Here is a 15,719-nt window from a genome sequence, read left to right as displayed (position 1 = left end):
AAGACGAACTGTGGTAAAACAATAAGGTGTAATTCAGAAACTGGACAAAAGTCTGGCTTCCTCTGCCAAACATTATGTCGTCCAGCAGAGTCAAATCTTGGGCATCAACAAGCACAGGAGAGAGAAGCTTCTTTAGAGTCTCCAGTAGGATTTCCCACTGTCACACAAAGTGTGATGTAAAACACACCAAAAAAGAAGACAAATGACAGAGTCCTTTACCCACGGGTAAAGGACTCTGTCATTTGTCTTCTTTTTTGGTGTGTTTTACATCACACTGTCCAAAAATTGACCACCTGCAGGCATATTGAATCCCAGGAACTGAATGGCTCTCTAAAGGTAAACACACTTTCAGCTTCTTCACACAAGGCATTAAAGAAATGTCAGCATTCTCAAAAGTAAACACGTTAACAGTGACCACTGGTATATAACAACTGTAATAATTGTGGCAAAATAGGCCATAAGGTGTGTGTATAAAGGCAATAAAATGGACAAGAAAGTGGAATATAAACAAAATGTAATCATAATGACATGACAAACAGAGAATGTGAGACACAGGACTTGGTCAAGACTGAAGTTGTTTCTCTTCCAGCTCCAGAAGACATGAGCTCTGGGTTCTGCTGCCGCTCCTCACTGTAAACCCATGTCCTCATCATTGACAAATGGCTCTATTCTACAATAAATTATAATTCCAACAAACTGCTCTTGATTCAGTGATCAACGTGCTTTGTTGTCTCTGACAATTGTAACACAGTTTTCCCCCAAGTCCCGCAATATTATCTTTCAATATATAATAATATTTATTATGGGAACTGCAGTCACGATCGGAGCTCGTTACTTTTCAGCTTTCTGTCATATTTCACTATTTAATATATATTTGGCAATATTTCAATGAGTTAACAGCTCACTGTTCACTCAGCATTTTACAAATGAAAGTAAAAGTTGTCAAAATAACGGACCACCGAGTAATACGAACAGCAACAGGTTGTTTCTCTCTGTAAATGAACTGCTGTTTAATTTTAATAAATACATCCATAGAGTTTCTATTCGTAATATTGACATTAATAACTGTACACCGCTTAACGGATTTTAGACTTCGAATCTTTTTTTTTTTCTTTTTCCCTGGGAAATGATATATGTACCACAGAGGACGTGGAGTAAAACACGCGGTAAGGAGCGCAGCTGAGTGTGGATCGCGGATATGAAACAACTGTACTGAGTTGTACTACAGTCTGTAGTGTCCATAAAACAATGTTTACGGGAAAAGGGTCGTTTGGAAATAGTTGTATAGGTATTGTGGGTAAAACGGAGTTAAGTCTTCGACCGCTGCGGGGGGGATGGGGGGCTTACGGCGGTTGCCGCAGTGGGACAGAGAAAAGCCTGGAAGACGCTAAGTAGACTGGGACTGCTGCTTTGAGGTAAAAATCCTTACGGAAAAGGGCTCCTCGGACCAGGAACATTATTTCCCTCGAATGTCAGTGTTCCAGTTAAACGTTCGTAACAAACACTGTGCGTTTTTCTGCGCTACAAAAATCAATATATATTGTACCGATCCGCGTTACTGCGGGTTCGAGCGGGAAATACGTTTGTTCGTTGTGAATAGTTGCGTTCTGGGTAAAGTGGTTCAGGTGTTCGACCTCTAGGGGCGACTTACGGGATAAATACAGAGGAGACCGCGTTTTGCAGTGTGTGCGAAAGAGCCTAGGGGTCTCAGTAGGCTGGGAAGGTTTGCTTGGATCGCAGGTTCTTGAGGAAACGGGGCTCTTGGACCGACAGCATTATGTCCCTCTGTGCCGGTGTTCAATTAAACGTTGGAAATGAGCGCTACCTGTGTGTCCTTCTTCACCCCATCCAAACCCCCGCGCTGTGTCCAACAATATTATTACAACATGAGAAGTCATGTCATAACTACGTGCAGTGTAAGTTGGTATAAATCAAATTTAACTACATGCAGTTTTCTATGTGTGTAATAATGATGATTTGTTTAAACTTTGTTATGCAGTGGCACTACAGTTCAAGTGTGAACTGGAGGTGACAGCCTGTAATCTAAAAGTCACTTGCAAACAGTTCTCAATGAAAACAATCTGCCATAAAACACAACAGTACATGTATAATAAACACACTGAACTGCTTGTCCCATTCGGGGTCGCGGGAAGCCAGAGCCTAACCTGGCAACACAGGGCGTAAGGCTGGAGGAGACACACCCAGGAGGGGATGCCAGTCCGTCACAAGGCACCCCAGCGGGACCCGAACCCCAGACCCACCGGACAGCAGGACCCAATCCAACCCACTGCGCCACCGCGTCCCCCTCGTATAATAAACATTTTATGGAAAATACATTGTAACGTCTAATAAATAAATAAGTGTACAAGAACACACCGAAGAGTTCTGTGCTTTGAAGTAACACACTGCTGCTTTTTCACTCCTGTACACTTTCTGTCACTGTGATCCTGAGCTGATTCATCTAGTTCACTGACTCCATGTGGTCAGAAGTGCTGTAAGACCAATTTGTCTAACAGAAATAAGATAAAATATGCATTTATTCATACTGCAGACTCTCCTGTCCTTCTCTTTATAGTGAGTTCATGATCTCCAGTGAATGATCATTGACTGGTGTTTCACTGACGCTCTGAGACACATCCAGTTCTGCAGGTGACCTGGAATGACAGGATCAGGTAAGAACACCTGTGAGCACCGCAGAGCACCAGGCTGGTAGAGCACTGTGGAGTTCACAGTAAAATATCTTTACCAGAGTAGAGTGTTTGCTGTAAAGTGACCGGGTCAGATTATATGATCTGAGACCTCAGTCCCTCAGGCAACCAAGCAGTTAAGACAATATCTTCTTTATATATTTAGTGCATAATCTGATCCAGTGTGATTAATTTATTTTTGTGTTGCTCTTTAAGCAGGTCTGTATTCTGAATATAACTGGATTGTTTTATTTTACTCTCTTTCAGTTATGAAAACCAGTTGGTCTCACTGTCTGTACTGGGTTGTCCTGCTTATCCTCCACACCACTGTCTCCACTCTGGGTACATTTTCGCTCTCATTCAGTCAAAAATCAGAGTTTTGTACTGAGTTTGGTGCAGAAAAACATTTGTGTCTATGTAGAATGGAATATATATGAAAAATATATGTCTCCGTTGCTCTTTCCAGAGAGGTTTGAGGTTCTTGGTCCAGCTGATCCTGTAGTTGCTGTAGCTGGTGAAGATGTTGTTCTACCCTGTTACCTCAAACCCAACATCAGTGCTGTGGATCTGCATATCGAGTGGTTCAGAATTCAGACCGAAGACCCTCTTGTACATCTTTACCAAGATCATGAGGACAGAAATGAGAATCAGATCCCATCTTACAGGGGAAGGACATCACTGTTCCCTGAGGAACTGAGGAACGGAAACACTTCAGTTAAAGTTAAAAATGTGCGAGGATCTGACAATGGACAGTATAAATGTTTGGTCCAGTCTGCAGAATGGTATGATGAATATTTCATAAATGTTCTTACTAAAGGTAAGAATTTTGAATATTGTATTTATTGATGAAACTAACATTTTGTTTTAGAGGTCTCATAAAGACTTCTCCATTAATATATTGCTAAAGATAAAAGCAAAATTTCTTGTAATTTCAGTCAATTTTCAGTACATTTTAATTACATTTTTTGTTTTAGCTACACTATTTCTATATTTATAGCTATAGGAACCCAACCAGTGATCTCAATTGAGGGATATAAAGAAGGAGGGATCAGTCTGGTGTGTGAATCTAAAGGCTGGTACCCTCAGCCTCAAGTGGTCTGGACGGACAGTGAAGGACACAGTCTCCCTGCTGGACACACAGAGACACATACAGACAGTATGGACCTCTTTACCGTGAGACGACACGTTATTGTGCAGGAGAGAGAGACCAACAGGTTCACCTGTCGAATTCTACAGCAACAGATAAAGGAAATGAAAGAGACAATAACTGACATCCCTGGTGAGTTACAATATTTTTATTTACTCGTAATGACAGATGAATTCTACTTTCAAGTTCTAACATCAAAGTCTCTTACTATTAATGACAAATGTTTTGTGTTCCAGGTGAGATATTCCACCGTGCTCATCCCTGGAAGGTGGCCTTTGCTGTGTTATTCTCCCTGGGAGTTCCTGCTATCATCATATTGGCTGTTTTAATTCCTCGCTATATGAAACAGCAAAGAGAAAAAGGTATTTAACATCTTTCTTTTAAAAGAGGTGATATTTAGAGGAATAACAGAACTCTGTGATGTTGTTTTTTAATCCATCTTTCATTCACACTAACACTGATGTTCCTACATTTATAGGGCTCCTCACCAAACGACTGTTTAAGTAACACTTACTTGTATGTTTGTGTTTGTATTTGAATGTGTTTCTATTCATTATACATGTGTAAAACCATAAGGATAAAACCATAAGCATAAAGGCACAATGTCACAGAAACTGTATTTGAAAAAGAAAAATAGCAAAACTACAACAGTTCAGAGTTTGTAAAATATTCGTGTTTTATTATTGATATTAACCCCGTTCTTGTAGGAATTAAGTATTTCCCTTGTAAACTGCAGTTTTGCAGTTGGAGGACAAAAGTAAAAAGAATATATAAGACAAACACATACAGATAAAAAACAGTGTGAATTCAGAATACAACAACTGAAAAACAACAGGGTGCACAAATATAAACAACTCTGTAAATGACAAGTGGAATCAACAAAATCCAGTTAGAAACAATTTTTATACGATGAAAAATCACTTACCTTCAGTGAGCCCCTCTCCTGGGCAGGATCATGGTGGTCCAGAGCTTATCCTTTGGACAGAAGTACACCCTTGACAGAGCACTACTCCACTGCAGGGTAGCCACACACACTCACAGGAAGGACAATTCAGTATGTGTTTGGACTGTGCGAGGAAACCAGAGCACCTGGAGGAAACACACACAAACACAGAGAGAACATAAATGAGGGAAAAATGATGCATTCCTGGACTTTATGGAAATGCCCAAATATTTTTACAACTACTTTCCAAGCGCTTAACAACAGTCTCAAGAAAGATTAATCAAAACATTAGGCTGGTCAGATATTAAACATGGTCAAGAAGGAAATTAAGAAAGACTAAAATAGGGCAGGAATTCTTTCCTACTAAACTACTGTACAGTAAGTAGATTGTTATTCAAAATGAAAAAATGTGAACAAACACGTTTATAGAGCACTTGATAGATAAGGGGAGAAGTGAGTCCAAAAGAGGTGAGTATTGAGACCCCTCTTAAATGTGGAGGAATGTGAACATGCAAACATTAAAAAAGGAAAACATTTATCAAAATTGTAATAAAATAATTTGAAAAACAATGAAAAATTAAGAAGCGTTTATCATATGTCGTTAGAAAGTCCGTATTTTATTGGCTCATGACTTCTACATCATGGGGGAAACGTTTTCTTCCAGCACCAGAAAAAAGTACTCAATAGCGCAAGTAGTCGGTCTGTATACTGAACATGACCAACATTTTTCTAGGGCTGTTATACCAAAAATCTGTGAACCGGGAGTCTGTATACCAGGGTATATCTGTATTTGTCATAACATTATTCATCTTAGAGTGTTGTTTAAATATTTCAGTATTCAGAGCAAGATAAAATGAATTATTTCAATGAACTTATGTGGTTTTTCTATCTGTGGTTTTTCTATCTGTCCATGTCCAGCTGTAGAAAACATGTGCAGGAGAGCTGGTAAGTAGAGTGGAGCTGAATTGATCCCACAGAAGTGAGTTGGGTTCTTCTTATACTCTATGCAACACTGTATGAGACTCTGTCCTGTAAGAATGGACACGAAAGACACTGAGACGAGTCCAGACTGACTACAGTATCCGATTTCATGTGTCTCATTTTTATTTCTCTCTCTACAGAACTTCTGAAGGCACAAAGATACGCAGGTGAGTTTCTTCTGCTTCTTCTCCCCATTGCAGCTCTTCTCTGTAGGAGACACAATAATGACTGATTGGCTGCATTGAATCTGGACTCTCATTTGTCACATGATTGACTGACAGACACAGGATATGAGCACATTTATTGACCTTCCTTTCCACAAAACATATGAGTGATGAGAACAAGTGACTGTTTCTCACAAGAGTTCACTTCAATCCACACTGAGCTCCTGGTGAGAAGGAGATGTTAGAGCTACGAGTGAAAGACAAACAGAAACTGAACTCAGTCTTTATGTATCCAGTGCTGTTTGTTGGTCCTTCTGCTCTCATTGTTTCCTCCTCAACATTATCAAACCAAATTAAATCAAATGCACTAAAAAGTACATAAATATAAAAATATTCTAGAAGGTTCATTTCCCAAACACACTTCACCACTGAAACATTTTCCACAGAAAAGTTTCAATGTTTTCCACACACTGATCTTCCCCTCTTACTATGAGGAGAAGAAAAAATAAATTTTAAGGACACAAAGTCATAACTGTGACTCCACAACCTTTACATCTAGAAACAGTTTACTTATACAGTGTTTGAAGGAGAAACAAGTGTGTTGAGAGCAGGTTGGTGTGACCAGAGCAGATAATGTAATTCTTTTAGTTTTTATTTCATTTTTACTTCATTTAACTAATTTTATTGTGTTCATTAATATTGAGTCAAAAAAACTTTTAAAACAGAAATGCTCTTACACTATTTTCTCAAAGGTAAAATATTATTACAATTTCTTACAAAACATTCAAAACACCTGTTACCAAAATTCATATTAATACCTAAAAATTCTATTCATATTAATACCTAAAATAAATATTAATACCTTAAATTTCACTCATTCTCGCTAACTGCTTGATCTGATCGCTGTCACACACACACACAAACACACACACACAGATGCACACACACACACCGCTCTGCTGCCACGATAATATAACATTTCCATCGATCTATTTTCTAAACCGCTCAGTCCTTCTAGGGTTGCGGTGGAAACAAGGAGAGCAATATAACGTTTACATATGATATAACTTTTAAAAAGTGTTAATTTTTGTCTCATTTTGAAATGTAATAACTGACCACCTCTCTTTCCTGCACAGTTGATGTGACTCTGGACCCTGATACAGCACATCCTGAACTTTTTCTGTTTGAGGACAGGAAACGAGTGAGACGTGGAAACACATGGCAGAATCGCCCTGACAAACCAGAGAGGTTTATGTGCTGGAAAAGTGTCCTGGGAAAAGAGGGTTTTTCTTCAGGGAAACGTTACTGGGAGGTGCAGGTTAGGGACAAGACTGAGTGGACTTTAGGAGTGGTCAGAGAGTCCATCAACAGGAAGGGAACAATTGCACTGAGTCCTAATGATGGTCTCTGGGTTCTCAGATTGTTTGGGAATAAGTATGAGGCTTGCACTGACCCCCCTGTGTCCCTCCCCCTGAGTGTGAAGCCCCAGAAGGTGGGGGTGTATGTGGACTATGAGGAGGGTCAGGTCTCCTTTTACAGAATGGAGGACAAGTCTCATATCTACACTTTTACTGGATATAAATTCACAGAGAAACTCTATCCGTACTTCTGGCCCGGCTCCTTGAACGGCGGTAAGAACTCAGCCCCACTGATCATATCTCCTGTCACTGATACAGACTGAAGAAACAGACTTTTGTTTTTAATGTTCAGGTCATGATGCCATATTCTGATTTAATTTCCCATTCATGGTTTGTAATTTCTCCATCTAAACATATCTTTTGTACATTGTGATGTTTTTAAATAAATACTGTTGAACAGTAATTATATGTTTTAAAGTTTATTCATGGGGAAGCAGTGAGAATAATGTAATGCAAAATTCAATAATTTTCTAACTGATCTCAGCATGAAAATTCAGGAGGTTCTTCAATATATTCACATTTACATTTATTCATTTATCAGACACTTTTCTCCAGAGTGACCTGCCTTTCAGGGAACAATTTAAAGAGTGCATTACATCAACAAAACAAAAGATTTGGATGCAGACAAGTGATTCTGGAGTGCAGTCCCTTTGTCACATACCACAGTATAAACCAGTATATCTTAATATACAGTTGATATATATTCAATAACTCCAAGTGGTGCTACATTACACCATCACCATGTAAAATGCAGGTAATAATATTAGTCTGGTCCTGATGAGACTCCAGTCTGTAGCTGTCCCTCCTCCTGTGAAGAAGAAGGCACCTCCTATTGGCTGGATGCAGGAACAGGATGGGGGTCTTACAGACAGGGTCCATGTAACACACACACACACACATTGGCGGAGGCCACTTGTCCCAAGTGGAGTCGCGGTGAGCCAGAGCCTAGCCTGGCAACACAGGGCACGAGGCCGGAGGGGAACGGGACACACTCAGGATGGGATGCCAGAGTCCATCGCAAGGCACTCCAAGCAGGGCTCGAACCCCAGACCTGCCAGAAGGCAGGACCCAGCCAAACCTGCTGCGCCACCGTGCCTCCCCATGTAAAACCACCCGTCAGAATTCAGGAACACCACACTGGTAAAACACTGGGACTCAAGTTTTTCCGATTCTTTACATCACTTACGGTCTCTGTACAGTCGCGCGTCTCACACACGCGTCACGTGACGCTCTTAAGTGTCCTTAAAGTGATACACTCTCCGTGCCGCGTGACATGCGTGGCTCGGCGGACGTTTGATTCGGACCCACGGAGGGTTTGTTATGTTCGCTGCGTGTTTCGGTGTGTTTTTTTACATGTAGGAAAAAAAAAGGAATCGAGGCGAACTGAAGACGAAACCGTTGCTCTGTTTACCAGGCCTGGTATGAAACCGCTTCCTGTCTTATTCTGACCGTTTGGAAAATGCCCAGAATTTACACACGATCAAAACTTATTTTTTCTGATTTTTTTTTTCTTTTTACATTATAAATAACGGGACAACATGAACAGTTTTTCGGAGAGATTTAATCGATCTGTTCTTACACAAAATTAAATATCATCATATTGATTAATTGCGGTCCCTAAAATATTTGGCTGGATTTTGAAGGAAGAGAAACTTCTGTGCGGAAAATGTGTTGGTTTGTGCGCTTATGTCTAATGGAGAACTTTTTCTCATCTTAAATTAATCTAAATTATCTGATTACTGAGCCGTTACACATACAAATTGTAGTAACTCAGTTGATTACGCAGTAAATCCGCGATTTACGTGACAGTCTGGGATTAACATCGTGTGTAAATTCCAATATTTCCACATTCATTCACTTCGTATTAATAATAGGGGTGTGGTACCATCAGCGCAATACACAGTAACAGAACGCGTTTCGGAAAAATTCATTGCAATGTCTAAAAATAAATAAACTGTATAAAATATATAGTATAAATTTCCGTGGTTTATAATGACGGACTTTTTTACTTTAAAAATAAATAAATAAATTAATTAATTAATTAATAACTCTGCTATTTTTTTACACTTTTTTTCCGGGTGTTGCGGTCTTGCGGCTCCGAGCGGTTACGGCGCTATTTCTTCGCGGAAAGACACTTTCCCTACATAAACAAACATGAATGAAGGATAATAAAAACTGACAATAGTGAGTGAAGCTAAGACTGCGGAAGTTCTATAATATAAGCGCAAGATTCGGTGCGCTTCTCTGGAATTTAGAAAGAAACGAGCTTTGATACTTCAGTTATTCTGGGAACAATTAATATACAAAATAAAATACCTCATTGTCCTTACTGGCAATGATTGTGTTTTCTGGTGTATTTGTCTGATATGACGAGTAATGAGTGAGTTTGATCATCTTGCAGGTCCTCCTGTCCTCCTCTCCTAAGGCTTAGTGAGTCCCTGATCTCCAGTGAATGATCATTGACTGGTGTTTCACTGTCGCTCTGAGACACATCCAGTTCTGCAGGTGACCTGGAATGACAGGATCAGGTAAGAACACCTGTGAGCACCGCAGAGCACCAGGCTGGTAGAGCACTGTGGAGTTCAGAGTAAAATATCTTTACCAGAGTAAAGTGTCTGTTGTAAAGTGACCAGGTCAGATTATTTGATCCGACACCTCAATCCCTCAGGCAACCAAGCAGTTAAGACAATATCTTCTTAATATTTAGTCCATAATCTGATCCAGTGTGATTAATTTATTTTTGTGTTGCTCTTTAAGCAGGTCTGTATTCTCAATATAACTGGATTGTTTTATTTTACTCTCTTTCAGTTATGAAAACCAGTTGGTCTCACTGTCTGTACTGGGTTGTCCTGCTTATCCTCCACACCACTGTCTCCACTCTGGGTACATTTTCGCTCTCATTCAGTCAAAAATCAGAGTTTTGTATTGAGTTTGGTGCAGAAAAACCTTTGTGTCTATGTAAAATGGAATATATATGAAAAATATATGTCTCCGTTGTTCTTTCCAGAGAGGTTTGAGGTTCTTGGTCCAGCTGATCCTGTAGTTGCTGTAGCTGGTGAAGATGTTGTTCTACCCTGTTACCTCAAACCCAGCATCAGTGCTGTGGATCTGCATATCGAGTGGTTCAGAATTCAGACCGAAGACCCACTTGTACATCTTTACCAAGATCATGAGGACAGAAATGAGAATCAGATCCCATCTTACAGGGGAAGGACATCACTGTTCCCTGAGGAACTGAGGAACGGAAACACTTCACTAAAAGTGAAAAATGTGAGAGGATCTGACAATGGACAGTATAAATGTTTGGTCCAGTCTGCAGAATGGTATGATGATTCTTCCATCAATGTACATGTTAAAGGTAAGAATTTTGAATATTGTATTTATTGATGAAACTAACGTTTTGTTTTAGAGGTGTCATAAAGACTTCTTCATTAATATATTTCTCAAGATAAAAGCAAAATTTCTTGTAATTTCAGTCAATTTTCAGTACATTTTAATTACATTTTTTGTTTTAGCTACACTATTTCTATATTTATAGCTATAGGAACCCAACCAGTGATCTCAATTGAGGGATATAAAAAAGGAGGGATCAGTCTGGTGTGTGAATCTAAAGGCTGGTACCCTCAGCCTCAAGTGGTCTGGATGGACAGTGAAGGACACAATCTCCCTGCTGGACACACAGAGAGACACACAGACAGTATGGACCTCTTCACCGTGAGACGACGTGTTATTGTACAGGAGACAGAGACCAACAGGTTCACCTGTCGAGTTCGACAGCAAAAGATAAATGAAATGAAAGAGACAATAACTGACGTTCCTGGTGAGTTGCAATATTTTTATTTACTTGTAATGACAGATGAATTCTACTTTCAAGATATAATAACATCAAAGTCTGTTACGATTAATGACAAATGTTTTGTGTTCCAGGTGAGATGTTCCACCGTGCTCATCCCTGGAAGGTGGCCTTTGCTGTGTTCTTCTCCCTGGGAGTTCCTGCTATCATCATATTGGCTGTTTTAATTCCTCGCTATATGAAACAGCAAAGAGAAAAAGGTATTTAACATCTTTCTTTTAAAAGAGGTGATATTTAGAGAAATAACAGAACTGTGATGGTGTTTTTTAATCCATCTTCGATTCACATTAACACTGATGTTCATACATTTATAGGGCTCCTCACTGAACGACTGTGTAAGTAACACTTACTTGTATGTTTGTATTTGTGTTTGAATGTGTTTCTATTTGTTATTCAAGTGTAAAACCAAAATCATAAGACTGAACTGCACCTGAAATAAGTTAATATGAAATTATTAGCATAAAGGCACAATGTCACAGAAACTGCATTTGAAAAAGAAAAATAGCAAAACTACAACAGTTCAGAGTTTGTAAAATATTCGTGTTTTATTATTGATATTAACCCCGTTCTTGTAGGAATTAAGTATTTCCCTTGTAAACTGCATTTTTGCAGTTGGAGGGCAAAAGTAAAAAGAACATATAAGACAAACACATACAGGTAAAAAACAGTGTGAATTCAGAATACAACAACTGAAAAACAATAGGGTGCACAAATATAAACAACTCTGTAAATTACAGGTGGAATCAACAAAATCCAGTTAGAAACAATTTTTATACGATGAAAAACCACTTTCCTTCAGTGAGCCCCTCTCCTGGGCAGGATCATGGTGGTCCAGAGCTTATCCTTTGGACAGAAGTACACCCTTGACAGAGCACTACTCCACTGCAGGGTAGCCACACACACTCACAGGAAGGACAATTCAATATGTGTTTGGACTGTGCGAGGAAACCAGAGCACCTGGAGGAAACACACACAAACATAGAGAGAACATAAATGGGGTAAAAAATGATGTGTTTCTGGACTTTATGGAAATGCCCAAATATTTTTACAAATACCCTCCACGCACTTAGAGACAGTCTCAAGAAAGATTAATCAAAACATTAGGCTGGTCAGATATTAAACATGGTCAAGAAGGAAATTAAGAAAGACTAAAATAGGGCAGGAATTCTTTCCTACTAAACTACTGTACAGTAAGTAGATTGTTATTCAAAATGAAAAAATGTAAACAAACACATGTTTATAGAGCACTTGTTAGATAAGGGGAGAAATGAGTCCAAAAGAGGTGAGTATTGAGACCCCTCTTAAATGTGGAGGAATGTGAACATGCAAACATTAAAAAAGGAAAACATTTATCAAAATTGTAATAAAATAATTTGAAAAACAATGAAAAACTAAGAAGCGTTTATCATATGTTGTTAGAAAGTCCGTATTTTATTGGCTCATGACTTCTACATCATGGGGGAAAAGTTTTCTTCCAGCACCAGAAAAAAGTACTCAATAGCGCAAGTAGTCGGTCTGTATAGGGAACATGAGCAACACTTTTCTAGGGCTGTTATACCAAAAATCCGTGAACCGGGAGTCTGTATACCAGGGTATATCGGTATTTGTCATAACATTATTCATCTTAGAGTGTTGTTCAAATATTTCAGTATTCAGAGCAAGATAAAATGAATTATTTCAATGAACTTATGTGGTTTTTCTGTCTGTGGTTTTTCTATCTGTCCATGTCCAGCTGTAGAAAACATGTGCAGGAGAGCTGGTAAGTAGAGTGGAGCTGAATTGATCCCACAGAACTGAGTTTGGTTCTTCTTATACTGTATGTGACTCTGTCCTGTAAGAATGGACACGAAAGACACTGAGACAAGTACAGACTGACTGCAGTATCTGATTCCATGTGTCTCATTTTTATTTCTCTCTCTACAGAACTTCTGAAGGCACAAAGATACGCAGGTGAGTTTCTTCTGCTTCTTCTCCCCATTGCAGCTCTTCTCTGTAGGAGACACAATAATGACTGATTGGCTGCATTGAATCTGGACTCTCATTTGTCACACGATTGACTGACAGACACAGGATATGAGCACATTTATTGATCTTCCTTTCCACAAAACATATGAGTGATGAGAACAAGTGACTGTTTCTCACAAGAGTTCACTTCAATCCACACTGAGCTCCTGGTGAGAAGGAGATGTTACAGCTATGAGTGAAAGACAAACAGAAACTGAACTCTGTCTTCATGTATCCGGTGCTGTTGGTCCTTCTGCTCTCATTGTTTCCTCCTCAACATCATCAATCCAAATGAAATCAAATCCACTAAAAAGTGCATAAATATAAAAACATTCTAGAAGGTTAATTTAGCAAAGACACACTTCACCACAAAGATATTTTCCACAGAAAAGTTTCAATGTTTTCCACACACTGATCTTCCATTCTTACTGTGAGCAAAAGAAAAATATATTTTAAGGACACAAAGTCATAACTGTGACTCCACAACCTTTACATCTAGAAACAGTTTACTTATACAGTGTTTGAAGGAGAAACAAGTGTGTTGAGAGCAGGTTGGTGTGCCCAGAGCAGATAATATAATTCTTTCATTTTTTATAGATTTTTTCATGTAATTTAACTAATTTTTTTCTGTTCATTAATATTAAGTCAAAACAACTTTTGAACCATAAATGCTCGTAAAGTATTTTCTCAAAGGTAACATATTATTACAATTTCTAACAAAACATCCAAAACACCTGTTACCTGAGTTAATATTAATACCTAAGATGAATATTAATGCCTAAAAATTCACTCATTCTCGTTAACCGCTTGATGTGTTTGCTGTCAGACACACACAAACACACACCTGCTTCTGCTGCCGTAATAATATAACGTTTCCATCCATCTATTTTCAAAACTGCTCAGTCCTTCTCGGGTCACGGTTTAGGTATAATATAACGTTTAAAAAGTGTTTTTTTTTTGGTCACATTTCGAAATATAATAACTGACCACCTCTCTGTCCTCCACAGTTGATGTGACTCTGGACCCTGATACAGCAAACCCCTGGCTCATCTTGTCTAAGGACAAGAAACAAGTGAGAGAGGGAGACACGGGGCAGGATCTTCCTAACAACCCAGAGAGGTTTAAACAACGGATAAGTGTCCTGGGAAAAGAGGGGTTTTCTTCAGGGAGACGTTACTGGGAGGTGCAGGTTGGGGACAAGACTCAATGGACTTTAGGAGTGGTCAGAGAGTCCATCAACAGGATGGGGTATTTTCCACTGAATCCTAGTGGTGGTCTCTGGGCTCTCAGTCTGTGGAATGGTAATGAATACGAGGCTCTCACTGACCCCCCTGTGTCCCTCCACCTGAGCGTGAAGCCACGGAAGGTGGGGGTGTTTGTGGACTATGAGGAGGGTGAGGTCTCCTTTTACAGTGTGGAGGACAAGTCTCATATCTACACTTTCACTGGATATAAATTCACAGAGAAACTCTATCCGTACTTCTGGCCAGGCTTCTGCTACCAGAGTGAGAACTCAGCCCCACTTATCATATCTCCTGTCAGTGATACAGACTGAAGAAACAGACTTTCGCTTTTAATGTTCAGGTCATGATGCCATATTCTGATTTAATTTCCCATTCATGGTTTGTAATTTCTCCATCTAAACATATCTTTTGTACATTGTGATGTTTTTAAATAAATACTGTTGAACAGTAATTATATGTTTTAAAGTTTATTCATGGGGAAGCAGTGAGAATAATGTAATGCAAAATTCAATAATTTTCCAACTGATCTCAGCATGAAAATTAATGAGGCTCTTCAATATATTCACATTTACATTTATTCATTTATCAGACACTTTTCTCCAGAGTGATCTGCATCTCAGGGAACAATTTAAAGAGTGCATTAAATCAACAAAAGGAGAGATTTGGATGCAGACAGGTGATTCTGGAGCGCAGTCCATTTGTCACATACCGCAGTATAAACCAGTATATCTTAATATACAGTGGATATATAGTCAATAACTCCAAGTGGTGCTACATTACACCATCACCATGTAAAATGCAGGTAACAGTATTAGCCTGGTCCTGATGAGACTCCAACCTCCTCTGAAAGACTAGAAGGTGCCTCCTATTTGCTGGACTCAGGAACAGGGTGCGGGTCTTACAGACAGGGTCCATGTAACACCCCTCCCCAACTACACACACACATTGGCGGAGGCCACTTGTCCCAAGTAGGGTCATGGTGAGCCAGAGCCTAGCCCAGCAACACAGGGCACGAGGCCGGAGGGGAACGGGACACACACTCAGAATGGGATGTCAGTCCATCGCAAGGCACTCCAAGCAGGGCTCGAACCCCAGACCTGCCAGAAGGCAGGACCCAGCCAAACCTGCTGCGCCACCGTGCCCCCCCATGTAAGACCACCCGTCAGAATTCTGGAACACCACACTGGTAAAACACTGGGGTAAAAGAGCCTCATGGTATGTTCCTCAGTAACTTGTTCTTGTGACCGTGATTTGTTAGGGAAAATAAAGAAATTAATT

At 39.5% G+C, this 15,719-nt stretch overlaps 1 protein-coding gene and 1 pseudogene across 1 annotated transcript; both read left to right on the top strand.

The window, feature by feature from the left end:
• Positions 1–1,366: 1,366 nt before the first annotated feature.
• LOC114911843 (butyrophilin subfamily 1 member A1-like) lies at positions 1,367–7,604 on the top strand (annotated as a pseudogene).
• A 2,225-nt stretch (positions 7,605–9,829) lies between these two features.
• LOC108933034 (butyrophilin subfamily 1 member A1-like) lies at positions 9,830–14,752 on the top strand. Its single transcript, XM_029255989.1, has 9 exons — positions 9,830–9,868; positions 10,149–10,223; positions 10,348–10,698; positions 10,879–11,160; positions 11,268–11,393; positions 11,508–11,528; positions 12,926–12,952; positions 13,117–13,143; positions 14,205–14,752. The coding sequence occupies exons 1-9, from the start codon at positions 9,856–9,858 to the stop codon at positions 14,750–14,752; spliced, it is 1,470 nt and encodes a 489-aa protein (XP_029111822.1). The 5' UTR covers positions 9,830–9,855.
• Positions 14,753–15,719: the final 967 nt, after the last annotated feature.

Source organism: Scleropages formosus, chromosome 11 (assembly GCF_900964775.1).
Source record: "Scleropages formosus chromosome 11, fSclFor1.1, whole genome shotgun sequence".
NCBI lineage: Eukaryota > Metazoa > Chordata > Actinopteri > Osteoglossiformes > Osteoglossidae > Scleropages > Scleropages formosus.
The sequence above is the reverse complement of the archived record's forward strand: the minus strand, read 5'-3'. Positions and strand labels throughout refer to the sequence as shown.

What these genes read in the sequence shown, in the direction of transcription:
- LOC108933034 (XM_029255989.1), top strand. An exon ending in CACCACTGTCTCCACTCTGG is followed by an intron (nt 10,224 to 10,347) that starts GTACATTTTCGC and finishes TGTTCTTTCCAG; the next exon opens with AGAGGTTTGAGGTTCTTGGT. An exon ending in GAAGGCACAAAGATACGCAG is followed by an intron (nt 13,144 to 14,204) that starts GTGAGTTTCTTC and finishes TGTCCTCCACAG; the next exon opens with TTGATGTGACTCTGGACCCT.